This window comes from Salvia miltiorrhiza, chromosome 2, assembly GCF_028751815.1.
Source record: "Salvia miltiorrhiza cultivar Shanhuang (shh) chromosome 2, IMPLAD_Smil_shh, whole genome shotgun sequence".
In the NCBI taxonomy this organism is placed as follows: Eukaryota; Viridiplantae; Streptophyta; class Magnoliopsida; order Lamiales; family Lamiaceae; genus Salvia; species Salvia miltiorrhiza.
In genome coordinates this window covers 63385306-63412733 of record NC_080388.1, presented here as the reverse complement: position 1 = coordinate 63412733, position 27428 = coordinate 63385306, and the positions used below count along the sequence as shown (strand labels likewise).

At 38.6% G+C, this 27428-nt stretch overlaps 2 protein-coding genes and 1 non-coding gene across 3 annotated transcripts; all 3 read right to left on the bottom strand.

Moving 5' to 3' along the window:
• Nucleotides 1-3651: 3651 nt before the first annotated feature.
• On the bottom strand, nucleotides 3652-5907 carry LOC131009871 (uncharacterized). Its single transcript, XM_057937275.1, has 3 exons — nucleotides 5816-5907; nucleotides 4401-4681; nucleotides 3652-4283 (listed from the first exon to the last, which is right to left on the bottom strand). Exons 1-3 carry the CDS (start codon nucleotides 5905-5907, stop codon nucleotides 3652-3654), a joined length of 1005 nt encoding a protein of 334 aa, XP_057793258.1.
• Nucleotides 5908-10577: 4670 nt separating this feature from the next.
• On the bottom strand, nucleotides 10578-10684 carry LOC131013814 (small nucleolar RNA R71). The gene has a single exon (XR_009097893.1). It is a non-coding gene; the product is annotated as a small nucleolar RNA R71 (small nucleolar RNA).
• A 7636-nt stretch (nucleotides 10685-18320) lies between these two features.
• On the bottom strand, nucleotides 18321-24167 carry LOC131011037 (squamosa promoter-binding-like protein 14). Its single transcript, XM_057938779.1, has 11 exons — nucleotides 23744-24167; nucleotides 22219-22859; nucleotides 21824-22017; nucleotides 20839-21683; nucleotides 20659-20733; nucleotides 20462-20569; nucleotides 20268-20385; nucleotides 19959-20094; nucleotides 19730-19874; nucleotides 19018-19608; nucleotides 18321-18933 (listed from the first exon to the last, which is right to left on the bottom strand). Exons 2-11 carry the CDS (start codon nucleotides 22833-22835, stop codon nucleotides 18544-18546), a joined length of 3219 nt encoding a protein of 1072 aa, XP_057794762.1. The 5' UTR covers nucleotides 22836-22859; nucleotides 23744-24167; the 3' UTR covers nucleotides 18321-18543.
• Between the last annotated feature and the right edge of the window lie 3261 nt (nucleotides 24168-27428).

Sequence of the window (27428 nt, the reverse complement as noted above, 5' to 3'; positions counted from 1 at the left end):
CGGAACCGCTAGTTTCGGGTCTGAACTGCCGGTTCACGGTTCACCGAAAAGGTGAATTGTAATCGGGCCATGAAGAAATTGAGAAGGGCCAGTTTCGGGCCTTGAAGCAGTGATTTTTCTATTTTTTAATTTTTTTTATGTATTGTATATATTTTTCTTATTAAATTACACAATTTAATATATTACATATAACAAAATTGTTGAAAAAACTATAAACGAAATAAAATTATAACACATTAACATCAGAATGTAATAAAATTCGCATTTTTATTAAATTTAAAGTAAAAAATTTAATTTACATGCATAAATAATTATAATTTTCAAATTACAAAATTGAATTAAAGTTACTAAAAACTTTTACTAGTACTACACTAATAAAATATCAAATTTGAATTTAAAAAAGTTATAAAAAAAATTAAAAAATTGAAAAATCGTCAGTTTTGGGCGATTAACCTGCAGCCCGACCTGGCGGTTAACTGTCGATTTTCGATTCACGCATCTTAGGCTCGTATGCGGACCCTTGGTCATTGGTCCATGCCCGAATTGTTGACTTTGGGCCGGTTCAGGTGGTTTAAGGTCGAATTGGGCATTATTACTATTATCACTTTTTTTTTAATTTATTATTTTTTTTCACTTATTAAATACACAATTAATTTTTCTTCACTTTAGAAAATTATTTGAGTAACGGAGGAAATATAACAATGACATATACATGTTCGAATATTGGTACATGAATTGGAAAGTGAGAGATTTCCCATGGTTGGTCTCCAAATATTTGCGAACATTATTATAATTTAGGAAAACAATAGTGAATTCACCATAAATTTAAATTTTAAATTGTAAATATATTGGGTATTATAGAAAAGAACAATTCCTTACAATTACGCACTAAGAAGATTTCAATGATTAAATACTCATGTACACAATAACAAATACTCAATTAACAAGCATAGAGCATAAAAGCAAACATACAAGAATGAGTATCTAGTCGGTGTCTATATTTGGGCAGATCATGTTAAAGAATTTTTTTTCACTACTTAAAGTCAAGTCATAGAGAACTTAATTATTACGATGAATGTTGAGTCAAAACATTAAGTAATTTTCCAAATCTGTCAACAGTGATATCATATGAACATGAATATTGACACTGGTCACTTATTCCCAACAAACAAACAAACAAAGATGAACTTTAAAAAATTCGTACACAAATAGAATACAATTCGACTATTAAAAATATAAGAGATAACCTATATCTCATAAGTTGAAAGAAAACTTAGGAGAACATTACATAAACAAGACTAAGAAAAAGGGCAGCACCCTTGAGTTTTAATGTATATATATAAGGTGTATCGGAAACTCTAGATGTATCACCAAGTAATCGGGAAATATTTCATCCAAATATGTACTCTCTTCGTCTCACAAATCTTGACACGTATTTCTTTTTGGGCTGCCCCATGAATCTTGACACATTTCCAAATAAGGTAATAATTATTATTTTTTCTCTCCTATTTTATCACTTTTATTACATTCTCTCTCCTACTTTATCACTTTTATACTTATTAACTACATACTTAAAACACTAATCTACAACTCCTTAATTCCCGTGTCGAAACCAAACATGTCAAGATTCGTGGGACGAAGAAAGTACTAAAGAAAGGTAAGAAATTTTGACTAAGCTGCTCCACATATTAGAGAACTTACGAAGATCTTTGTAAATGATGGTTAATTGGTTATACAACATAATCATTTCGTAAAAGAAAATTTGCCAAATACTATAAACAAAACTACAAAGCACTCACATTATCTCAAGATAAAAAGCGATCCCCCGATATATATGTGTCTATATAATAACAAACAAAGTGCCGTTTCAAAAAAGAAAAAAAAAAAAAAAACAAAGTGTGTCAACATGCAAGTAAAACTATGTCCGAACAAGTAAATATATAATTTAAATGAAGTAGTCCTTTTTTTGGAGGAATTGCTGAATATAAAGTATTAGGATATAATTATTTTATGGAAGAGATCAATTCCAGGATGATGTGGAGTGACATATTTGAAGTAAATAAAATGTTGACATCAAGATTAGAGGATTAGTTTAAATTTGGTTAAAATATAGAAAATGTTACGAGCTTATTAGTCGTTATCTTATGTTTCACGGACTAGTCTAGATGCTTCTCAACAAGTTAAACTTCTTTAATTGTTCACTAATTATTTTTTATACTTTAATACATCACTCAATCATCGTATAAAATTACACTAAACAAATTTATTCGATACTTCACATGTAGGACGACACAGCTCATTGTTTATTAACCACAAGAGATTCCAGAAATGAATAATTGCGTTACAGCTATCTTTATTTTTATTAAGAAAAACTGAAATTTATCTTAACGACTTATGTCGGGTTTCAACCAATAATTATTTCCAACGAGTCGTATTCTTTTCAACATATCCTAGAATAGATTTAATTCCAAGAATATAGCATAGGCAGTGAAATTAAAGAAATGGTGATTTTTTATTGGATAGTGCTAAAATGGGACATCATAATTTCTTCATGTTCACTCTTGGGTAAAGTGAAAATATATGTATAAGCAACACAATAGAAATGCAACACATATGCAAGCACGATATCTATTTCTGAATCTGTAATTCTTGTCTTCTTTATTTGGTATGTGAGTTGATAAAGTTTGCCAAAAGTGAGGGATAAAAAAACAAAAGAAAACTAAATGATAATAATTGAACGTAGAAGTGGACAATGGATGCAGCTTCTTTCGTTGTCTTGTTTTCGCCTATTCATTAATAATTCGATAAGTTGGTACTTCTTATGGAAATGGTAGAGGTCTTTCTCCGTCTCTAAAATGAATATATATACATATATATATATATATATATGGAAAAAATTTAATGGAGAAATGTAAATGTTATTAGAAAGGAGAAACAATCGTGTCCACTCAATTAACATAATTTAACCGTATATGATATTGATCAATCATAAATCTAGTGTCCAAATTTTGATGATCATATCAATAATTTTGATGAACGAATGTATATGTTGAAAAGACATATTTATTGAAAATCTCGCACTCCATGATTTGACCCCAAACCAAAATGTTTGTTCACTAAAATTATTGGTATGTTCACAAAAATTATTGATACGTTCAACAATTCTAAATTTCGCAAAATATTTAATTTTTCTACGGAATATATATATATATATATAGAGAGAGAGAGAGAGAGAGAGAGGGGGGGGAGAGAGAGGAAATAGTTCCAATGAAATCTCTGATATACGATGACATCTTGGATTGATTTTTGGGTGTTGATTTAATGTATCTTATGAATGATACTTATTTGGATGGGGAAATTTTTTACTTGGGTTCTAATTCTGGAGGGAGCAAAAACTTTACTAATTTTTTTAATATCATTATTTATAACACTATATACTTCTTTATTCATTAGTCTCATAGATCACGAAAAATAGCAATTTCACTTGAACCTTTTTTTTTGGTAAGGCAAGAGAAATCGTTTAATAAAATGAGGTACCAGGGGTACCTAAGAGTTCAAAACATAAAAAAGAGAGAGGAGAAGAACAGAACAAATACACAGAAAAGTAAAAACACTCGAACTCCAAAAACCTTGAGATAACCGAATCTAGAACTATCCAGACAATGTAGCCGCAGCGAACCAACCTCTGAATCCTGTTGCCGCCGACTTGAGATCGAAAGCCATCCTCCAACTCCACAGTCTAGACTTGATTTCTGCAATCAGTTTATCTTTGTTCCATGGCTCTTGATTGAACTTGCAACCATTTCTTTGCTTCCACATACACCAAATAGTACAACTCCAAACACCAGTCAGAAAGGAAATTTCCTCCTTCCTTCCAAGATTTGTAAAAGCTAAGAAATGACCTTTTGCCGAATGATGATTAACTGCTACTTTTCCAATCCAAACCAAAATCTCGTTCCAAACTTCCACCGCCCGTTGGCACTCGAAGAAAAGGTGTTCAATCGATTCTTGATTCGATTTACACAGGGTACACATCGCCTCTGAATAAGAGATAGGGACATGTCTTCTTTGAAGATTATCACAAGTCGCCATCCTTTGCTTAAGAACTTTCCAAGCTGTTAAAACAGCCTTAAAAGAAGCAGGTGTTTTCCATACCTGATGCCAATCGAAACCATCTGAACTGGGAATAGACGGCCTTGCTGCATTGCTCAAAGATTTGTAAGCCGTTTTAACAGAAAAGGCTCCGGATACGTCCGCCTTCCACTTCCAAGCATCTCTCTTCCCTGAGACCAAATGAATATTGCAAATCAAAGAATTAAGAGAAGACAAAAGATCAAGTTCTCTCCCCCTAAGTTCCCGATTCCACGATAACCCCCAACTCCACACTCCCTCAAACCAACCTCCCATTTCACTAATAAATCCTTCTTTATTGGAGTTAAGATGAAAAAGTCTAGGGAACATATCCTCCAAGCTCCTCTCCCCAACCCATCGTTGTTTCCAAAATCTAGTCGACTCGCCCTCCCCCACTTGTAAAACCATATTCTCCCTGAACCAGTTTCCTCCCTCCCCCCTACTTATACTCAAAACCTTTTTCCACCACCCACTTCTTCCGCCTCTTCCTCCCTTGACTCGGAACTCATCCTCCTCCCTCTCTATTTCCCCTTGACTTGCCCTGATTACCCTAACCCACAAAAGATCTTTTTCAGTTAGGAAACGCCAAATCCACTTTGACATGAGAGCAATATTAAACCACTCCAAATTTTTTATGCCCAAACCCCCTTCCTTAAGATCTAAACATAACTCCTCCCACTTGATCCAACAGATTTTTCGCTCACCAGAACTCCCACTTCCCCACAAAAACTTACAAAAAAGAGACCGAATTTCAGACAACACACTCTTAGGAAGCTTAGCAAAAGAAAGTTGGTAAATCGGCAAGGAGAAGAGGACCGATCGTAATCAAATAGTATTAAATAAGTATTAAATATATCTCATATAACCCACTCATAACAAAAAAATGAGATATTTATTTTACTTACAGATTTAATTAATTTCTTAAAATTCATGTAATTAATTCTCAAATAAGTACTCACTATAGAAACAATTAAAAGGAGTATTTAGTAAGGAATAATATTTTATTGTAAAATAAAGAGAAAAGGAAAAAAACCAATACATTTTTGTCGCATTGAGAGTGGTTGGTGCAAGCATGCTAGCTAGACCGATCCTGTTTGTCATATCTCACACACTGTTCTATTTTCTTTACTTTGTTTATCTAATTAATACTCTCTCCTCCACTATAAATGTGATTTTGATGTCATTTTAGCTCATGCATAATAAATATAATATTTTTATTTTAGTATGTATTATATCTTTATATTTTCAATCTCATTCATATTTAAAATTTTTAAAAAAATCCATCTCACAAAATATTTATTAATTATTATTTAACAAATCAATTAATGAATCTCTTTCTCAATTTTCCGATGTTTTATTAAAATTTGTATCCTTTAATCGACAACAAATTTATCGTCAAGTGAGGGAGCAATTAAGAAGAATCTTGATTTTATTGATTATACAGCGAGCTATTTGGACGAGATGGATTGGAATCCCGCTTCATGCATGGAACTCTCGTTTCTTTGATTCGGTGACGGCAAACTTTGGCCGGGTATTGAAAATTCACGAACTGACGAAGGAAAGAGAGAAATTGGACGAAGCTTTGATCCAAATCTCTACAGGTCTCAAATCCATTGAGCAAGTATTTGAGTGCTGCATTGATGGAGCTAGTTTCACACTTCGCATTGAAGAAATTCAGGATAACCCTCTCTCGTCCTTGATCGAAGAACCGGATTTAGATGAGTCAGAATCTGAATTGGAATCGGATTCAGGATGGTCGGACGGAGCGGAGTCCATGGATCCGGCTATTGCTACCATCGGAATGATGGACGACATCGGTGTGGGAGATGGAGACGTTTCGGTTCTCCAAGAATTGAACTCTTCGATTCCTTCGCAAGAAGTTTCGGTTTTCCAAGAATTGAACTCTTCGATTCTTTCGCAACAAATCGTTGCAGACACCTCAGTCGAGGTTACCAATCATGAGGAGACAACGTTGGGAGGCTCGAAAATGCTTTTGAATGTGGTTGTTGCCGAAGGTTTAGGCCATTCTTCTTGCAGGCCCGAGCAGGAGGATAGCCTCCTTTGGGCCGAAAACTCAAAGGACCAAGACAAAAGCCCAAGTGGAAACTTATTGGAGTCCCCTTGTCGTCCTGTCGAAAACTTTTGTGAGGTACCTTTTTTCTTGCTCACGGTTCCTGCCGTGAGAGAAAAGGAATCCATTCTTGTACAAGGGGGATTTGACGATCTGGAAGATAACAGTGAAAGTCTCGACGTGAATGTTATTGTAGAAGAAAACAAACATGCTGAGGAAGTGGCTAGGACAGAAAACGATGATTCTTTGGGCTCCCAAGCAGGGGAAGAGATGATGCCTTCCAACAACAAAAGGGTTGATCCCCGATGCACAAATGGAAAAAAAGGTAAAGGGAAAAAGAAGAATAAAGCGAGGGAGAAGGATAATTGGGGGCGTTTCATCTCTGAAATAGAACCACTAAATGGGATAGGGGAGGAGGCCGCAGGGGAGGAATACGCTGGGGAGATTCAAAAAGGGTTGCTTTCGACAAAGGAGGGGGGAATTTCAGGTCAGAAAATCTGGGACTTTGGGAAGAAGTTAGGGCTTTCAAGTCAGACTGAAGAAGAGGTGATTGTCCGCCAAATCGAGATGCAAGGTAACTTCCTTTCCTTCGATAATGCTGGGTGTCAGATGAATTGTCCATGAATGTACTGTCATACAACATTAGGGGCTTGGGGAGCATTGCGAAACAACGAGATGTTTTTGAACTTGTAAGAGGGCATAAGATTGACATTTGTTGTTTACAAGAGACAAAAATGGAGACTTTTAGTGATGTTTTTTGTAATTCTTGGTGGGGGTTTAATAACACAGATAAGGCAATCAGGAACTCTGAGAGGAGAGCTGGGGGAATTGCGTGTTTATGGAATAGGGAGGTATTCGAAGCATCTAGTTCTTGGGATTTACCGGGGGCCGTGGTTGTTAACGGTAGGTATAAGGAGGGCGGTCTCTTGTGTTGCATTATCAATGTTTATGCGCCAACTGAATCAAAGGATAAGAGGATTCTCTGGGATGCAATTGGTTCTATTGTTGAACAGAATATGGATCGAAGTGTGTGTATTTTGGGAGATTTTAACGCAGTCAGGAGAAGAGAAGAGAGGGTGGGCAGCGGGGAGACGTTTTGAGCGTCGGAGGCGAGGTTTTTCGAGGAATTTATTGGGGGGAATGATCTGAAGGAAATTCATACACAAGGTCGAAAGTACACTTGGTACAAGCCCAATGGCAAATGCAAGAGCAAGATCGATCGTTTCCTTGTTAACGAAACTTGGATGCTTACTTGGGAAGGAAGTTCTGCACGCGGTCTTAAGCGTTCGATCTCGGATCACTGTCCGATTGTTCTCACTACTAGAACGGAGGATTGGGGACCAAAACCTTTTAGGTTCCTAAATGCTTGGACAAATCACCCGGACTTTGAAGAAGTTGTAAAGAAAGTGTGGACGGGGACTGACTGTCAGGGATGGAGCTTTTTCGTAGTTAAGGAGAAATTGAAGAAACTTCGAGAGGCTTTAAAAGTTTGGAATCGCACATCCTTTGGTGAGATTGATTCTAAAATTCACGAATTAAAGAAGGAGTTACAACAGAAAGATGAGCTTGACGAGCAGAGTTGTTTAGGCGAAGTGGATGTTATCAGAAGAAATGAGCTCCAAGCTCTCCTTTCCCTTCAGCTGAAGCATAAGCAGATGACTTTACAACAGAAGGCTAAACTGAAATGGCTTAAGGAGGGAGATGTGAATTCTGGCTTCTTCCATAAAGCGATTAAAGGAAGGCGGTTGAAGAACGACATAGGCGGACTGATCTTTGATAACTCATGGATCTCCAAACCGGAAGAGGTAAAAGCTAGGGTGAGAAATCATTTTGAAACCTTTTTCAAGCGGAAAAATAGACAGATGCCTGTTATTCCCATTGACTTTGTGAGAAGGAAAATCTCTGATGAGGAGAGAAATTGGCTGATTAGAGGTTTTGAACCTGAAGAAGTTAAAGAAGCGGTCTGGAGCTGTTCTGGCGATAAGAGTCCAGGACCTGATGGCTTTAACTTTTCATTCTGGAGATCGGCTTGGGATGTTGTTAAGGAGGATATCCTCCAGGTCTTGAAGGACTTCCACGCGAACGGAAAAATTCCTAAAGGAGGTAATGCTTCTTTTATCGTTTTAATACCGAAGAAAGAAGGGGCTGATTCGTTGAATGAATTTCGCCCAATCTTGCTCATTACCAGCTTGTATAAAATCATTGCAAAGATCTTGGCGGGGAGACTGACTGACAAACATGGTTTTCGTACCTCAATTCCACATGTTTTGTTGTCATTTCCCTTCATGTTTTGCTTGTGAATGCTTGTTTGTGCCCGAATATTTAGTTTTATGAAGATTTGATATCTTGGTGTAGTTTTGGAGTAATTTCAGGAACCATCAATGATTAATTGGAGGATTTTGAAGATATGAGATTGAAGTACGTCTCGAGAGGAATCCGTGAGCGCAAACGGCGACCAAATCCGAGTCCGGACGAGGGAGAACGGAGCAAAACGAGCGGCCTGCGCAATACGCCCAGTACCCCGCGGTCACCACCCGCGGCCGCGGGGTGGGACCGCGGGTCAGCTGCCCCGACTCCAGGAGTCACCCGCGGTCATCACCCGCGGCCGCGGGGCGGGACCGCGGGTCCCCTGACTCTCCCCCACGTTTGCCGGCCGCGGGCGCGGGCCAGGACCGCGGGAAAAGGGCGGAGCCTCCCCAAGTGGGCCCCAGTCGGGTTTTTAACCCCTTTCTCCCCCTTTTCCTCACATTATTCATCTTCCCCAACCTCATACTCACCCATTTCCATCTTCCCCAATTCATTCACACCAAACCCTAGCCTCCATTACCACATCTTTTTACCAAGATTGAAGGCATTGAAGAGGAGAGAAGATTGAAGAAAGCTCATTAATAGGATTTGTCACTTCTACTCTCTCTTTCATTTATGTATTTCTTTGATTTTGGTTTGTTGTTTGTGAACATGTTTGGATAAAATCCCCCATTAGTTTGGGGATTAGGCTCATGGATGATGTAATAGATTGATTATTATGCTTAATATATGTCTTGATTACTTCCTTGTCATTATCTTTGCAAGCCCTAGTATTCTTTCTTGTATGGATTGTTGGCCACTTTCTATGCATTTCTCATTTGTGATTTGAATCGGGAGAGGATAATCATAATAGATTAGGAGCTTGAAACATATTGACTCAATAAACCGGGAGGTTGAGAGTTGGGTGAGAGTTTACCGATCCTTTGTGCTTTTGGGAGTTATAGGTTAGAAGTTGACCGGGGACGGCAACTATGACCCGTAATCTACCGTTTTAGTCGTCCGGGAGGGGGCTAGAACTAGTGGGGAGATCACTCTAGATAAATAGGAATATCAAGACTAATATTGAGCTAATTTGAAGTCCATTGCTAATCCATCGATGCCTAATCCCTAAACCACCTTCATCACTTAATTAATCCACTTTGTTTGATTGTTCTTATTTTGTCTTTGAATTTGTTAGTTAATCAAACCACTCACCTCCTTGTTTAGTCTAAATAGCTCTAGCATAATGAATTAGGATAATCACTAGATTGAACTACTAATCCTTGTGGGATACGACCTTGCTTCCATATATTACAACTACCCGTATACTTGCGGCGTGGTGAAAATATTAGCGAACAAGTTTTTTGGCGCCGTTGCCGGGGATTAGTTTAGTTTCTTTACTTGTGATATTTTGCTTCATTGTGCTTAACTACTTTAGACATTTTACTTGCTTTTATTTTTGTTTTCTATTTTAAGATTGTGATTTGACTCTTTGTCCTTGTTGGTTGATAGGTAGTGTATGAACACAAGGTCTAAAGGTGCACCTCTTATACCTATAAACCTTGAGGTTGAAGCTTTTTGCCGGCACAATAAAGCAAGAGCAAGAAGAGAGAAAGAAATGGAGGGAAACATGGCGGAAAATCAAGAATTGATCCTCCAACTTCAAAGGCAACTAGAGGCTATGCAAGGACGAATCAATGAGCAAGAAGCTCAAAGGAATGCGCCTCCACCACCACCCATTAGTAACATGTTTCAACCCGTGTTCCAACAAGGAGGAGTGCATGCTCCAAGGATCAATGCCAATAATTTTGAGCTCAAGCCCGCCCTCATAAATATGGTGCAACAAAACCAATTCGCCGGTCTTTCTCAAGATGACCCGAATGGACATCTTGGAAACTTCTTGGAGATATGCGGCACCATCAAGATAAATGGAGTCTCGGAGGATGCCGTTCGACTTCGACTCTTCCCCTTCTCACTAAGGGGCATAGCTAAGACATGGTATCAATCTTTAGAGGGTGGTTCTATCACTACATGGGAGAAGATGGCTCAAAAATTTCTCAACAAGTTCTATCCTCCGGGTAAAACCATGAAGATGAAGAAGGACATAGTCCAATTTCACCAATTTGATGGAGAATCCTTCTATGAAGCTTGGGAAAGATTCAAAGAGATGCTAAGGAAGTGCCCTAACCATGGCTTAGATCAAAACACAATCATTTGTGTATTCTACACCGGGTGTAGTGGTGAGATGCAAAGAGATATGAATGCATCGGCCAATGGAGCATTGTTGGAGAAAAGCCACGAGGAGGCCGCCCACATCATTGAGAATTTAGCCGCAAATTGCCATCAATTCCCAACGGAGAGGATCATCTTGAAGAAAGTGGCGGCTACAACAAGCTCGGATCACATAGCCCTTTTGACGGCTCAAATGACCGCCATAAATAGCAAGATTGATGCTATGTCAATATCAAGAGTAGAACCCGTGGTTGAAGAACAAACTAGCTTTGAGGATGTGAACTACATCAACAACAACAACAACCGAGGCTATGGGAACTTCCGGCCCCAACAACAAGGTGGCTATCAAGGACAAGGGCAATACAATCAAGGGTTTCAAGCAAATCGTCACCCGAATCTTTCCTATGGTAATCCCAATAACTTCTTGCAACCACCGCCCGGATTTGCGGTGAGTGATGGCATGATCAAGGAAGAGAAGAAGCTCAACCTTGAAGAGATCTTAATGAAATTCATAACGGCCACTCAAGCCCACATGACGAGAACCGATGAAAGGTTAGAGGCTCAAGCAACCCAATTGAAAATGCTTGAGATGAAAGTGGGACAAATTGCCGAATCCTTAAGCAACCAACATCAAAAGGGGCAATTTCCGAGTAACACCGTTGTGAATCCAAAAGAACATTGCAAGGCTATCACTATAAGAAGTGGGAAGATACTTGAAGAGTCCAAGATACCTCCGGAAGTCAAGAACAATGATGAGAACATTTCCTCAAAAATGCAAGGCGATAAGGAGAAGGAGAAAGATGTGTACAAGGCACCACCACCTTATTGCCCACCAATTCCATTCCCTCAAAGACTTCAAAAGAAAAATGTGGAGAGTGAGTTCTCTAAATTCCTTGAGATCTTTCGGAAGGTACACATCAACATCCCCCTTGTTGAAGCTTTGCAACAAATGCCCAAGTATGCAAAATTTCTCAAGGAAGTTCTATCCAAGAAGAAGAAATTAGAAGAATTTGAGACGGTCAACCTCACCGAAGAATGTTGTGCCATTCTTCAAAAGAAGCTACCCATCAAGATCAAGGATCCCGGGAGCTTTACTATCCCATGTGATGTTGGAAATGGTCGTTTTGGAAAGGCCTTGTGTGATTTGAGAGCAAGCATAAATTTGATGCCTCTCTCCATCTTCAACAAGCTTGAAATAGGAACCATTAAGCCAACCACGATTGCTTTGCAAATGGCGGACCGTTCCGTTTCATATCCAAAAGGGATAGTGGAGGATGTCTTGGTGAGGGTTGACAAATTCATTTTTCCGGTGGATTTTGTGGTGTTGGATATGGTTGAGGACAAGGATGTACCTTTGATCCTTGGACGTCCATTCTTGGCGACGGGGAGGGCCCTAATTGATGTTGCAAAGGGCAAGCTCACATTGAGAGTGAATGATGAGAGTGTTACCTTCTCAATCCACAAAGCTCCCAAGCACAAAGATGGGGAAGAAAGAATGAGAGTGGAGGAATGCAAATTGATGCAAGTGATTGAACCTTGCATCAACATGAAAGAAAAATTGAAGGGAGAAAGGAAAGAGGAGGAAGCCCAAGGCTTGGAGTTGAAGCTTCTCCCCACACACTTGAAGTATGCATTCTTTGGTGAGAATGAGATACATCCAATGGGGCAAGACCGTGTACTCCAACTCAAAGAGTTAGATGAGTATCACGCATTTGAGAAGTCAAGCCTCTACAAAGAGAGGACAACAAGTGCTAATGACGAGATGATGCACAAACGGGAGTTTGCACCCGATGATGAAGTCCTTCTCCTCACCTTCCGTCAATCACTACCTCCGGAAAAGCCAAGATCAAAATGGACGGGTCCTTTCAAAATCAACAAGGTTTTCAACAATGGAGCAATTGAATTGAGAAAGAAGGATGAAAGAACCTTTGTGGTTGAGAAGGAAAGAATCAAGGCATTTTTGCCCTTGAAACCAAAAGTTGAAGTGTTCGTTGGAACCACCCCCGAGCCATAACACCATCATGGAGACGTCTAGCTCATGACGTTAAACTAAGCGCTAGTTGGGAGGCACCCCAACAAGGTACCCTTTAATTTTTGTATGGTTTATTTTTTTTTATATGTTAGTTTTTTTTGTGAGTCCGAGACAACTTCTCCTTCTCTTTTCTTCCAAACTCATTTTCACTTTGTGTGAAATAAGTTTGGGGGGAGGGGAGAGATGGATTAGTTGTCTCATCTATCTTAAGCTTTACTTGTTTTTGTTTGTTTTAGTATTGTTGTCTTGTTTTTGTTATTGTTGAATAAATGAAAGCTTGAGAGTTAGTTGGGTTGATATTTTTGTTTTTGTTTTGCTTGGGATAATTGTATCAAACTTTGTGATGTTGATTGAATGTCATTGGGCTTATGATATGAATTGTTTCTTGGAAAAATTGTGTGTATCACTTGTGGATTATGCATGAAAAGTTTGAACTTGTGACAAGTGAGTTAAATGTTTTGCCTCCAAGAACTTGATAATGAGCTTGTAAGATTTGAGCCATTGATTGTCATATTATCACAATCTCATTTCATTCTTGAGTGTAAATCAATTGAACATGTTCGTTAATCTCTAGAACTTGCCATAAGTCCTCTCTCAAAAAAAATAAAAGTAGATGTGTTATGAATGTTGAGATGATTGAAGGCCATCTTTGCAAACCACTTAACCCAAATCTTGTCCAAATTCTCATATGATCATAGTTTACCCACTTTTGTGCCTTATAACTTTTCTTTGAATTAACCAATGATGGGTAGAACTTAGATTGTTAGTGATTGCTTTGATGAAAAGGTTTGGGAAATGATTGAAATTGCTTATCAAGCTTTGATTGAGTGAAAATCACTAGTCCCCTATGAGCTTAGAAAGAAAAAGAAATGAAAATGAATGTGAATAAAAGAGCATAAATGGGAGTGATTTGCCTTTTGAATCATATCATGATAAGTATCACTAAGAGTGAAAAGAATAAATGTGGGGATTTTGGTTTTTGATTGATAAGAACAATGGTGAATATGACATATTCAATTTGGGAATTGTATGGGATATGAGTCACTTTGCCTATAAACACCTCACCTCACCAAAGAGCTCTCATTGCAACCTAAATAGAAGCCCTTTTTGATCTTTATTTGTAACACATTGAAGTATAGAGAGTTAGGATAAATGGCAAGCTTATGGTAGATTGCATATTTGTTTCAATTTGAGTGCAAACACGTCCATTCTAAACACTTGAGAGTTGAGTGCGTCATTGAAACATCCACTTTGTTAGGATTCAAGCTTGGAGGTTATAATATTGAACTCATTATCACTTGTGACTTCTTGGAATGCATTTCTACTTGTGATGCACTTTTGAAAGATTTTTTGTAAAATTTGAAGCCCTTGAAATGACACCAATTCATGCTCACATGTTTGTTTACTTTTATTTCTCTTCTCTTCGTCGTTTGGGGACAAACAACACTTTAAGTTTGGGGGGTTGACAAACATGGTTTTCGTACCTCAATTCCACATGTTTTGTTGTCATTTCCCTTCATGTTTTGCTTGTGAATGCTTGTTTGTGCCCGAATATTTAGTTTTATGAAGATTTGATATCTTGGTGTAGTTTTGGAGTAATTTCAGGAACCATCAATGATTAATTGGAGGATTTTGAAGATATGAGATTGAAGTACGTCTCGAGAGGAATCCGTGAGCGCAAACGGCGACCAAATCCGAGTCCGGACGAGGGAGAACGGAGCAAAACGAGCGGCCTGCGCAATACGCCCAGTACCCCGCGGTCACCACCCGCGGCCGCGGGGTGGGACCGCGGGTCAGCTGCCCCGACTCCAGGAGTCACCCGCGGTCATCACCCGCGGCCGCGGGGCGGGACCGCGGGTCCCCTGACTCTCCCCCACGTTTGCCGGCCGCGGGCGCGGGCCAGGACCGCGGGAAAAGGGCGGAGCCTCCCCAAGTGGGCCCCAGTCGGGTTTTTAACCCCTTTCTCCCCCTTTTCCTCACATTATTCATCTTCCCCAACCTCATACTCACCCATTTCCATCTTCCCCAATTCATTCACACCAAACCCTAGCCTCCATTACCACATCTTTTTACCAAGATTGAAGGCATTGAAGAGGAGAGAAGATTGAAGAAAGCTCATTAATAGGATTTGTCACTTCTACTCTCTCTTTCATTTATGTATTTCTTTGATTTTGGTTTGTTGTTTGTGAACATGTTTGGATAAAATCCCCCATTAGTTTGGGGATTAGGCTCATGGATGATGTAATAGATTGATTATTATGCTTAATATATGTCTTGATTACTTCCTTGTCATTATCTTTGCAAGCCCTAGTATTCTTTCTTGTATGGATTGTTGGCCACTTTCTATGCATTTCTCATTTGTGATTTGAATCGGGAGAGGATAATCATAATAGATTAGGAGCTTGAAACATATTGACTCAATAAACCGGGAGGTTGAGAGTTGGGTGAGAGTTTACCGATCCTTTGTGCTTTTGGGAGTTATAGGTTAGAAGTTGACCGGGGACGGCAACTATGACCCGTAATCTACCGTTTTAGTCGTCCGGGAGGGGGCTAGAACTAGTGGGGAGATCACTCTAGATAAATAGGAATATCAAGACTAATATTGAGCTAATTTGAAGTCCATTGCTAATCCATCGATGCCTAATCCCTAAACCACCTTCATCACTTAATTAATCCACTTTGTTTGATTGTTCTTATTTTGTCTTTGAATTTGTTAGTTAATCAAACCACTCACCTCCTTGTTTAGTCTAAATAGCTCTAGCATAATGAATTAGGATAATCACTAGATTGAACTACTAATCCTTGTGGGATACGACCTTGCTTCCATATATTACAACTACCCGTATACTTGCGGCGTGGTGAAAATATTAGCGAACACTGACGAAGGTGATGGGGTCGATCATCTCTGATAATCAAAGCGCTTTCGTTAAAGGGCGGTTCATTCTCGATGGGGCGGTCATTTTGAATGAAACTGTTGTTGAGTCAAAGAAGAAACGACGAAGCAGGATCTTCTTTAAGATTGACTTTGCCAAAGCTTTCGATTCAGTTCAATGGGACTTTTTGGATACTTTGCTTGACAGAATGAACTTCGATGGGATTTGGAGGAAATGGATTCAAGGGTGTCTACAGTCAACCACGGCAAGTGTCCTAGTTAACGGGTCATCAACGGGAGATTTCAAAATGGAGAGAGGCTTGAGACAGGGCGACCCGATGTCTCCCTTCTTGTTCCTCATTGTCGCGGAAGGGTTGAATGCGCTCGTTGAGAGGGCAGTGGAACGACAGTTATTGTTTCCGGTTAAGATTGGTAAGGATGAAGTGCCGATTACACACCTCCAGTACGCGGATGACACCATCTTTATTTTAGAGGCTGATGACCGAAATGTGGAATCTCTGAAAAGTCTGTTGCTTCTCTTTCATTTTATCTCTGGTCTTGCTGTCAACTTCGCCAAGAGCAGCCTGATGACGGTGGGAGTGAATGTGTCTGTCGAGAGGATTTGGGCTTCGTTTCTCAATTGCAAGATTGCTTCCTTCCCGTGTCTTTACTTGGGAACCAAAATTGGCGGCCGAAGCAATGGTGTTAGCGAGTGGAAGTTCTTGGTGGATAAAGTCTCAAACAAAATTGCAAGCTGGAGAAAAAGACCTCTCTCTTTGGCGGGGAGGATCACTCTTGTTAAAGCGGTGCTTCAATCGATTCCGGTATATCAACTGGCCTACGCTTTCATTCCCAAGACTGTGCTCAAGAATCTCAATTCCTTGTTCTCCAGATTTCTGTGGGGTGGAGGCTCTCAGTCCGGAAAAATCACCTGGTTTAAATGGAGCTCCTTGTGTTCCAATAAGAAAACAGGAGGTCTTGGATTTCGGGATGTGAAATGGTTTAATCATGTTCTGTTAATTAAATGGCTTTGGAGATTTTTGGTGGATGGGGGAGCTTTGTGGGCGAGAGTGATCAAATCTATTTATGGGGAACTTCTCTGGGGCGAAGAGGGGGATTGCTCGGTGGTGGGAAGAAGTGGGCAGTTGGGGTGGTGGGGCGAAAATTGTGGAGAAAGGGGGAGGAAGAGATGATAGATGGTTCATTGATCACCTTCAACACCGTCTCGGGGATGGGATGAATACAATGTTCTGGGAGGACGTGTGGGCTATTAGCAAACCTCTTAAGTTCTCTTTCCCGAGATTGTATAACTTGTGTTCGAATAAGAAAGGCCTCGTCGGAGATAGTGGGTTTTGGGAAGGAGAAGAGTGGGTGTGGTCGGTGAATTGGAGGAGGGATTTGAGGGAAAGGGAGACTGGTCAGGTGGGGGAACTTTTGAGACTTGTTGCTTGCTTTTGTCCCTTCTGCAGGTTTAACTGATGGATGGATTTGGAGGGCAACTACGGACGGTAAATTCTCAACAAAGTCGGCTTATGATTTGGTGGCGGCTTCCAGAGAGGCGCAACAAACTCAACCGGCTGAGATGGCTATGGTTTGGGAGGCTCCAACATCACACAAAGCCAAGGTGACGGCGTGGAGATGTCTTAGAAATCGTTTGGCTACCTGTGACAACTTGAGAAAACGACAAATTCAAATTTGCTGGGAAGAGAGAGGATGCAACGCCTGCGTCGCTGGAGAGGAGTCGACGGAACATCTGTTTCTTCATTGCCCGAAAACTGCGGCGGTGTGGGACCAAATCTTCCAATGGTTACACATCAAAACGGCAAATCCTAGAGTTACTCTTCATCACTACACTTCCTTCATCTCTGCTGCCAAAAAGAATAAAGGAAGAAGATTGCTAAATGCGTTATGGGTGGGAACGGTTTGGACGCTTTGGGAAAAAAGAAACGAGAGTCGTTTTCAAGGAAAAATTTGGGATATTGAGAGACTTGTTTTACAGATCAAGGGTAGACTTTGGAGTTGGAATGAGGTTTATAAAGTTTTGGAGTTGAGAATCTCTTTCACCATGTGGTGCTCAAAGGGTTTCAATCTTTCATTCTTGTTTTGATTGGCATCTCTTGTGCCTTGCTTTTTATCTCAATAAAAATTTAATTTTACTGATAAAAAAAAAGGAGTAATATCGTTTATGAAAATTAGAAAAAAAGTTGGATATATTCCGAGTGAAAAGCAAAAGTGGTTGAGTGTATATATAGCACCTAGAAAGTTCCAGTTTTAACTTGACTAATGATTTGTATTGTGTGATGGCAGTGGCACAAACAGACAAACAAAACAAACAAACAAACGTATATATATCTAAAACGCAATGCCGTTGGCAGCCCTAAAATCTCAGCCATCAATTCAGCATGTGATTCCACAAAAACCACAGCTGCCTTCCTTACCAAACCAATATGGCATATGCCACTATAATTTAATTTTGAAAAATGCAATAAATCAAATTTAAATTGATAATACTTTGAAACAACATACAAGTAAATGTTTGGTGGGCTGGAATTTAATGTAATGGTGGTGACCTTTATTTATTCGTAGCATCCAAAACCAGTACATTGAACGTAGGAAATAAATAGAGGCATTGTATGTTTTTTCACAATGCCTTAAATTTATTTTCTAGTGGAAAAAGGAAGGAGGATAATCCTACATGTCCAAACAAAACAAATAATACTAATAATGAATTGAATAAACACTATATGATGATTTATGAGAGGTACATTACTTATCGACGTCCCACAATTCAACTCGCTCAAATTCTTTCGCCTTTCACCACCCAACCTTACCCCCATCTCTCTCTCTCTCTCTCTCTCTCTCTCTCTCTCTCTATGAAATTATAAATATGTTAAGGAAGAAGAAGAAAAAAACGCAGAGTTAACGTGGGCCGTAGTCAAGGTTCTCCCATGCAAACGGAACAACGCAGCCAACGTAAGGGTGTCCTCGTAGGAAGACGCAGACACAGACGCAGACAGCAGCAACGAGGAGCATTGAATGGATGTAAGGTTGTTGGAGCAATCCTTTGGAGCCTCCATACCTTTTGCTTTGTCGTCTATACCCTGCGACTGCACACATGGAGCACCTCTCCTTCTCTACTTCCAACGGCTTCCTCTCCTTTTCAATCGCTACGCAGACCTCCCCATTTTTCCTCTCTGCAACTCTACGCGCAACCAGGTCATTGTAAGAGTGATTGTTCCTCATCAAGGCATACGCGTATGGGGATAATCCATTCACATCCAATGCAGAGTTCCAGCTCTGCAACCCAACCTACACGAGACATGGGATGAAATATCAACAAACCATTTGCAGTTTCACTTTTACCGTTGGGGAAGAACACGAAATGGTACGTACCTCCTGAGGATCACTTATTAGGGCATCGATCAAGTCTTCTGAGGAAGTTGCAGAAGCGGCCAAATGCAAGGGTGTGAGGCCACCAGGTCCGGCTAAATTAGGTGTGAATATATACTTCTCAGAAGCATCATCAGGGTCGATAACGGAGTAATGGACGAGCAAATCAACCATCCTCCTGCACCTCCTTCTCACTGCCCTGTTCAAGGGGTGAATTTCCCATAGCATTGCCATAGACTCTGTTACTAACCCTTTCCTGCCCAAGTTTAGTTCTAGCAAGATGTCCAGGAGGGTTTTCACCAAAGCACAAAAGTCATGCTCAACAGCGAATATAAGAAGAAATTTGAACCGATTAAGCCTGTAATCTGGAATCCCAAACAATGTAGAGTTCCACTTTCTCTGAAACAGCCATCCAAGTTCATCCAAGAAATGCACGACTTCTTCCCTCGACCAGGACCTCCCTGTACTCTCAAGGTGATCATTACCAACTTCAGCACTGCCATTGATATGAGGCTCAAGGAGCCTCAACTCATGGCAGATGGGTTTATCAGCAATAATTACTGGGAATGTGGTGCCTCTAAAACTATTTTCTACCTGTAAACATTCAAAATGTCAATCTATATGCAGACCCCTTTTCTTTTCTTTGTTTTTTTTGGGGGGGGGGGGGGTGGAGGGGTGGGGGGTGTTAAAAACTGACAGCTTTCAGAATTGCTACCTCAATAAAGCAGCGACCGAGCATATTACTTGCTGTTCCATTGATTTTAAAGCTACTCAAGTTTATTTCATCAAGCGCAGCATCTTGGCATGATGATGCTCTAACTTCTTCTATGTTATACCCATCTGCATGTGTGCAATGCACCCTGTGCATAAACAAAGAAAGTTGCATAATGAAAGAAAAGGAAAAATTACCAATTACAGCTCAACTGAATACCAATCATACATACTTGGTCCCTGGGGCTGTCAAACCTCTTCCCCTCAATAGAAGAGAAGTCTCTTGCCCAGAAACAACCGCAACTGGAGACACCGATATCAGTTCTGGCATAGCAAAGCCTTTCCAAGTTTTGTAGAGACGGATCTTCCCTGAAGATGCATAAGAGAAAGTCAAGAATTTAATGAAAACATGGAATAGAAAAAATAAAATTCTTCACAGAAATACAATGAAAAGGGTAAACTATCAAAACCATCAGTCCAGTAAACGACCTAAACCTTCATTGGTTGGACTGACAAAGAAATACAAAAACAGCAAGACTTACCATCGTTATGGGAAGCCATTTGTCTCTCGGTGCAAACCAAAAATCTTCCATTTCCCCAGAAGCTTACATCAACACCTTTTACTAAAGAACTGACACAACCAAAAAGGTTTTCTTCTATCTGCGGAAAGGACAGAAATCTGGTCAACAAAAAGCCGTACTAGCCAAGTATATCTACTTCATAAAAATGCACTCACGTGATCCCAGGCATATGACGGCATTGATAGATACAATGAGAGCACTATGCAACCAGGCCTGATAAAGCTCTCCATTTCTGATGGACTATTGGAAAGCCAATTGAATATCTGAAAGTAGAGGCACCACATACCATTAGGTCTTTGTCTATAAGCCAGGAGATTGTCAAGACGACCAAATTAAAGCAGCATGTACTAACCTGAGTTCGTAAAGAGCCGGGCAAATGGCTGGGATCCTTGTCAAATAGTTTGAAAATGATTCGACCAGTGCGATCCTAGTAGAAAGATGTAAAATCTGTTAAAATGTGCTGTGTAAACTATGAAGAGAAGGAATGATAAAAAGTTTGGTAAAAGATACCAAGACAATGGTCTGTCAGTACCTGAGCATCAGAATTCAGGCTCGATGGTGAATGATCAGTCCCGGAAGAAGACGTATAACCAGCTTGGTATGGAGAACTTTGAATTGAAGCATTTTCAACGGGCTGAATTGAGCCACCAAAAAGACGAAGTGATGTACTGCACCCATTGCTCATGGTTGATTTTGCACATGCCAGTTCATCTTCACTATTTGAAAAATGATTGTCCTTCATTGTTTCTCTTGAAGTGCGCATTGGGAATAGATCACGCACAAGAGGTGGTGAAGATGTGGGTGATATATCTTGTGAAGGATTACTACTGTTGGATGAAAGGTAGTTTGCATTCAACGGTAACTTCCTTGAACTATTATCTTCAGGTGAGGAACTAAACAACTGTAAATGCAGACTTGGAGATGTATCTGGAACATGACAATCTACTTCTTCCATGGGCGAATGTTGGCAACTTGTACTACTCCACTCACCTCCAACAGAGGGAAACTCCACGGTGGATCCTTTTTGTGTATCTAGACGCCCAGCATTGTCAACATCAGGTGATTTACTTTTTTCAGACTCACTTTTCTCTTTGCTTGGTTGAGATTGAATTTCTAAGGCATCAGAAGGTACTCCAGGAGCACCCGAAAGACCAGCAAGTAAATCCATAGTTGATGGCGAAGAAGCATTTGCACTCATTTGGTTCTGGTTTTCAGAATGTGCATGATCGGATATACTTCCACTTGTAGTCTTCAAATGAGGTAGCTTGGATGCTAAGATTGCCGGCAACGGTAATGAATTTATTTTACTAAGAATTTGTACCAGCTGATCTTTATCAGGTATTGAGGAGAATTTAGCATTCCTGTCCTCTGGGTTCCCTGTGATTTACAGAAATCAACAATTAGCAGAATGTCTAATGCGTGCACGTGAGTCTTATAAGGACAACACAGGAGCTACCACCTTAATTTAGCAATTACACAATACAGATTACATCTTAGTTGAAGCTGCTACAGAATACCTTGTGGACGAGCTAGTGCTGCCAGTAAATTGATGACATCCACCTCACAGTTGATATCATTGTGGGCACCACTGGGAACTGACACCCTTGGGGTAGCATCTTCAGGCTGAGTTTTCCTCCTCCTTCTATTATGTCCAGCAAGTCTGCGCCTACAGCTCCTCTTTCCATCATCAAATTCAGAAAGAGGGTGGAACCTGATACATAGAAAAACATTAATACTACTGATATTCCAACATGCGCCTAACCACAGGAATTTAGCAAAACAAAAACACATGTGCCAGCATTTACTGCAACATCTCCAAGTGGAAACCTAACAACCATAGCAAAGTGAAGGTGAAATGCAAAAACAATAAGAAAATCCACAATGCTTAATGAAAATGATCAATATCACAAACCTACTGCACTGTTGGCAGAACCTCTGCATCTGTTTTCCCACTAAAGCTTTACCAGCCTTGCTGTGCACCTCACACACCTTGTGTCGCCGGTGATAGTCCTTGGCAGTAGAGAGATCTTCCTTGCAATCATCTACTTGACACATTGGACGGTTAGCAGTACCAGGTGATCCAGACCTTACTCTCTTGCTGGGCCTCGACACAGGATGTTGCTCTTCCATTAAATTCATGCTACCATGGCTGCCATTGCTCACGGCTTGTTTTTCTCCACCTCCAAGCTTCAGTCGAAGATTTTCATCATCTTTTCCGATTTGATTAGGCTCTGAGGGCTTTAAAGCACTGTTCTGTGCTTCTTTGTTCCTTTCCAAGTCTAGTGGCGCCTGTGAGCCTCTTGTTACTTGGTCTCCATCACATTGCACTGGTCTAGCAATAAACCTTGAACTATCCCAATCCCAGGACTTCGGGTTCCAGTTATCCGGAGGGTTCTGATTAACAAAATTGGATGAATAAAAAGGAACACTACGTTTCTTGACAATTGGATGTGGATTGCAAAATCTTTGTGCCAATGCTTGGTGGATGACAACTGGGGAAGCTACTTGTGCACCTGCCTCTTCCATCATAACGATCTCACAACTCTATAAATCCTGAAAAAAGAAAATACAACTTCGTTATACAAAAATATTAATGCCAAGGAATCGAACACAACTTGAGGGAGCTGGAAGAAAGTTAAGAAGGTCCAGATATCCATTGTAACATTTGTAACAAAAGTAAGCAATATAAATCCGTCTCAAAAAAAAGTTAGCAATATAAGTAATAGGGGTTGGAACACAAATCCAGGGCAAATATAATGGATTGATGTCAAACGTAATGAATTGCTAATGTCACTTGCTGACCATATATGTGTATACCTCCCAACTCCAAATCAGCAAGTCATAAACTGGAAGATTAGCTTAAAAGTATAACAGGATAGATGAGTCACCATTCTGATTCGAGCTTAACATTCTGTTACCCTATCAAATTTGTAACCTTTGCCCATACAACCAATATCTTTAGTTGGTGAGCAATTGTCCCCCAATTTGCAGTAAGAAAAACAATAAATTGGCACACGAAAAGAAACTCAGTCAAGTGATTATTGATTAAACTCAGGATTTTGACAACAAAAGAAAAGCAACCTTTAGATAATTTATACAGGGTTCAGGGTGTTGTGCCTAACACCAACAGAAAGTTGTACATGTTCTCTGATTTAGAATAAAAATCAATTAGTAGCCTAATAACAGAGAATATAAACTCTTAAGGATTATCAATCCCAGTATTGCCCAATACATAAGTCAATAATCAAGATAATTTTCTTTGAACAGGCACCCAAAATTCTCTAAAACTCCGGCTAGTAGCCTAGGGAATTAAAGGGAAACAACAAATTCAGTGCAGTGTAATCAGTGTTGAAAATATGTGGTGAGCAAAAGGTGAAATCAATATAGTAATCTCCAATTACACACATACATGTGGAAGAAGGAAGAAAAGAAGGCACCTTTACGGATCAAGGGATTTCATCTCCAGTTTTGATTCGACTCATCTGAACAGGAACTACTACTCAAAATCAGTCAAGATTTCTGACTCCACAGCTACCAGTAGTCGTCGTCTTCGTCTTCGCCTTCGTCTTCTCCCTCTGATGACAATTAAGCAGATATTTTCAAGGGGTTTTGCAGTGGAATTCAAGAGGAATACGAAAGGACGGATTGAATCTAGGAAACTGCAGAAAGTAAGGGGAGATCTACAAAGGAAAAGGAGGAGTAAGAAGTAAATGAAAGGATTGAGGGCTTCTCTCTCTCTATATTTCTGCACAACTCTCTTTTACTTTTCTTCGTACTTTCGTTGAGCACATTTTTTTTTTCTTTTTTTCTTTTTTCCTTTCACATTTACCTTGTCTTCTCTTTCTCTTCTACTCGTTTGTTTTTTCTTTTAACCTCTTTTGCCATCGATGCGTCTCCACACCCTTTTTACCAACATAACACTCTAAAATCAAAATTCATTTACAACCGATTATTATTTTATTTTTTTTTTGAGGAATTTACAACCGATTGATATGCTTCACTATATCTTTAATTGTATTATATTCCGGAATTTTTCCCTCGGATTTTTTCCGGAAAAGTTTTAATGAGGCCCGGCCCTCAATTTACTTCTATGTGTATTTGATGGGTTTCTAATAAGTTTTTTCTTTTTGCTTTCTAATAAAATTCTACTTCAGCTGTATTATATTCCTAAAGTTCAAAATATATATTTTCCGCACAACTTAAAACTCTTGCTATATAGTGTAATACGATTCACAGTTATTCAAATCAAATTATTGTATAAAATACATTTTGGTGAGATACATCGCCAATTTATTTAGAAAAGTAATAAATTTATTATATATTTTCCCAAATTAAAAATTACAAATAATTCTTATATATATATTGTTGAGAATGTTAAATGTGTTGAGCATTGATAATGCTTGTGAATTTTCGCGAACAAGTCAATAAGTCTGAGCTTTATTAAATATATATTTATGTTAATAAATTAAATATATATTTATGTTAATCAGTTTTATTAGTTTATTCGTATAATTTATTAATTTATTCATTATTGTCATTTCTGACGAAAAAATACATTCCAATTCTCAATAGAACCACACCTTGTATGTATATGTAAATAATCTTATTTAAATCACACACTATATAAGATTGTAGATATAAGTTTGAATTTATGTATACGTATATAATCTTATTTAAACCACACACTATATACGGTTGTAGATATAAGTTTGAATATATTATGCGTAATTAGTATTTGAACATTTTTTTTTATATTTGGGGAGGGAGAGCGGTGGGGTTTGATCCCTAGACCTCATTGTTCGCAGACAGGAGTTCGCACCGCTTGTTGTCCATTTGGGGACAATTAGTATTTGAACATAAGAAGTAAAAGAAAAAACTAAGATTTTATAACTTAGTCAGAAACATTTTTCACAGCGGATATCATTTTAGTAGGAAAAACTATTCATTTCAACAATGTTTAGTCCAAAGTCCGCATTATATCTTTTTAGAATGAATTTGTAACGAAAAGTATTGATTATTTGAAGAATATAAAAAATACACTGAGTTGTAAACTTGGTTATATGGTTCCACTTCCAGCTCTCAATAGATGTCTGATCAAAGTCTCATTATCACATTCCATGTGCAAATTGGAGAGTTTAAAGGGATTTTTATTTTCCTATACATAATTTGGCCCATCAAAATAAGAGGGTGTTTGGCTAAGCTTATTTTAAAGAGCTTATAAGCTCTTGGAGCTTATAAGATGTTTCAAGAGCTTATAAGATGTAGTTTTCTAAGAGCTTATAAGTTGTCAAAGTGTTTGGATAATTGAGCTTATAAGCTAGAGAGAGAATTTTTTTCTAGAGAGAGAAAATATTTTTTTGGAGAGAGAAAATCGAAGAGAAATGAACTTGAATGATATATGATGAAAATAATAAATTATAGTTGAAAAATATTTGTAAAATAATTATTACATATGAGATTATAAAAAAATAAGTTGGGGTAGAGGAACTTATTTTTTTGGGAGCTTATAAGCTCTTGGAGCTTAAATTTGGAGCTTATAAACTGTTTAGGAGCTTATTTTGCCAAACACTTTGAAGGAGCTTATAAGCTCCTGAACAGCTTATAAGCTGTTTTGAGGAGCTTATAAGCTCAGCCAAACACCCTCTAAGCCGCCATAGTTTTGGTTTGGACAACAATATTAACGCGTGACGTGGGCTTGACGGAAGAGCCATAACCGCCCCTTTCCCTTTGTAATGTAAGTTAGGTTATTGATATATCTATTCATCTACAAACTCAACTCAACTTACCTAAATTTATGTATAAATATAACCAATTATCGTGAATGTTTCGCTAACTCATGGTTAAAATCAACCATGTTGCATTCCATATATGCAATTAGCTAGTTGTATTTGGAAACTTAATTTTCGAGTTTATAGTGAACACCTCCAAACCCCAGCTTGTGACCACATTTGGAGTAAATTGAATTGGAGTACAGCGCGTTACAACACCAATTCTGATTTATTTTATTTTATGCTACAAATTGTTTTAATATTTCGCTATCGATTAAAATATTATGTGTGGGAACTGCCGTTTTAAGCGGACAAAGCATTCACATCAAGATAAAGCAGTCCAAAATCAAAGCAAATCTCAACTGTAAACGATTAACTACGAGTAAGTATCTTTTTTTTTTAAAAAAAAAAAAACTACGAGTAAGTTTTTTGGCTACAAATATATTGGCTACCTCATTAAATATTGTCTTATATACCATCGATATTTTACCACATACTGATACCATATCGATTTAGCTCTAGATTTTTTTTTCAGTTGATAATCGTTTGTTCTCTCATTGAGAAAGGGAAAAAAGTGATGCATAAAATATGAGTTCGCATGTAACTGATGGAAAATGAAGAGGCCTATCAAGATTAGATTACCAATCAGCTGTCAGTAATTAAACTTACATATATATAGTTCAACTCTTTATAATAGTCAATACTCTTGAAATTTAAACTTAGACCTGTCACTTTTTTCAACTTCTAAATTGTTTAAAGTCTTCACTGATCTCCGCGAAATGAAGCCCAACAAATTCAAATACACAAACATGGAACAAATAATACGGAAAATATAACTAATTCGATCTCTTGATTTATATAGATATTTATAGTTTGAATTTAGATTTTACTTTAGATTCAAGGTGTCTTCGTATAAATGTATACAAAAACATGGAACAAATAATACGGAAAATATGACTAATTTGATCTCTTGATTTATATAGACATTTATAGTTTGAATTTGATTTTTATTCTTAGATTCAAGGTGTCTTCGTATAAATGTATACAAAAACATGGAACAAATAATACGGAAAATATAACTAATTTGATCTCTTGATTTATATAGATATTTATAGTTTGAATTTGGTTTTTATTCTTAGATTCAAGGTGTCTTCGTATAAATGTAGGGACTCGTGGATGAGATTCTCTGTCCCATAACTTATTATGTATCATCTTGTCCTACTCTTAATTTTTTATATATGTTTTTTATTCTAATTCTAGTGTATTACGATACAAGAAAAGTTGTCGGACACCGACGGAATTTATTCCGTCACAGAATAACGACGGACTAACGACGGAAATACTCTTCTGTACT

Bases quoted from the DNA above. Each gene is read 5' to 3' on its own strand.
- LOC131009871 (XM_057937275.1), bottom strand. From the start codon at position 5,907: ATGGACTCCGCTCCGTCCGACCATCCTGAATCCGATTCCAATTCAGAT. The intron at 4,682-5,815 runs GTTATCCTGAAT...TTTGTGGGTTAG, and splicing joins TCGATCAAGGACGAGAGAGG to GGTAATCAGGGCAAGTCAAG. The intron at 4,284-4,400 runs GTTGGTTTGAGG...ATTTGGTCTCAG, and splicing joins ATTTATTAGTGAAATGGGAG to GGAAGAGAGATGCTTGGAAG.
- LOC131011037 (XM_057938779.1), bottom strand. From the start codon at position 22,835: ATGATGGAAGAGGCAGGTGCACAAGTAGCTTCCCCAGTTGTCATCCAC. The intron at 20,734-20,838 runs GTACTGACAGAC...TCTTTCTACTAG, and splicing joins GCCTGAATTCTGATGCTCAG to GATCGCACTGGTCGAATCAT. The intron at 20,386-20,461 runs GTGAGTGCATTT...TCCTTTCCGCAG, and splicing joins CGTCATATGCCTGGGATCAC to ATAGAAGAAAACCTTTTTGG.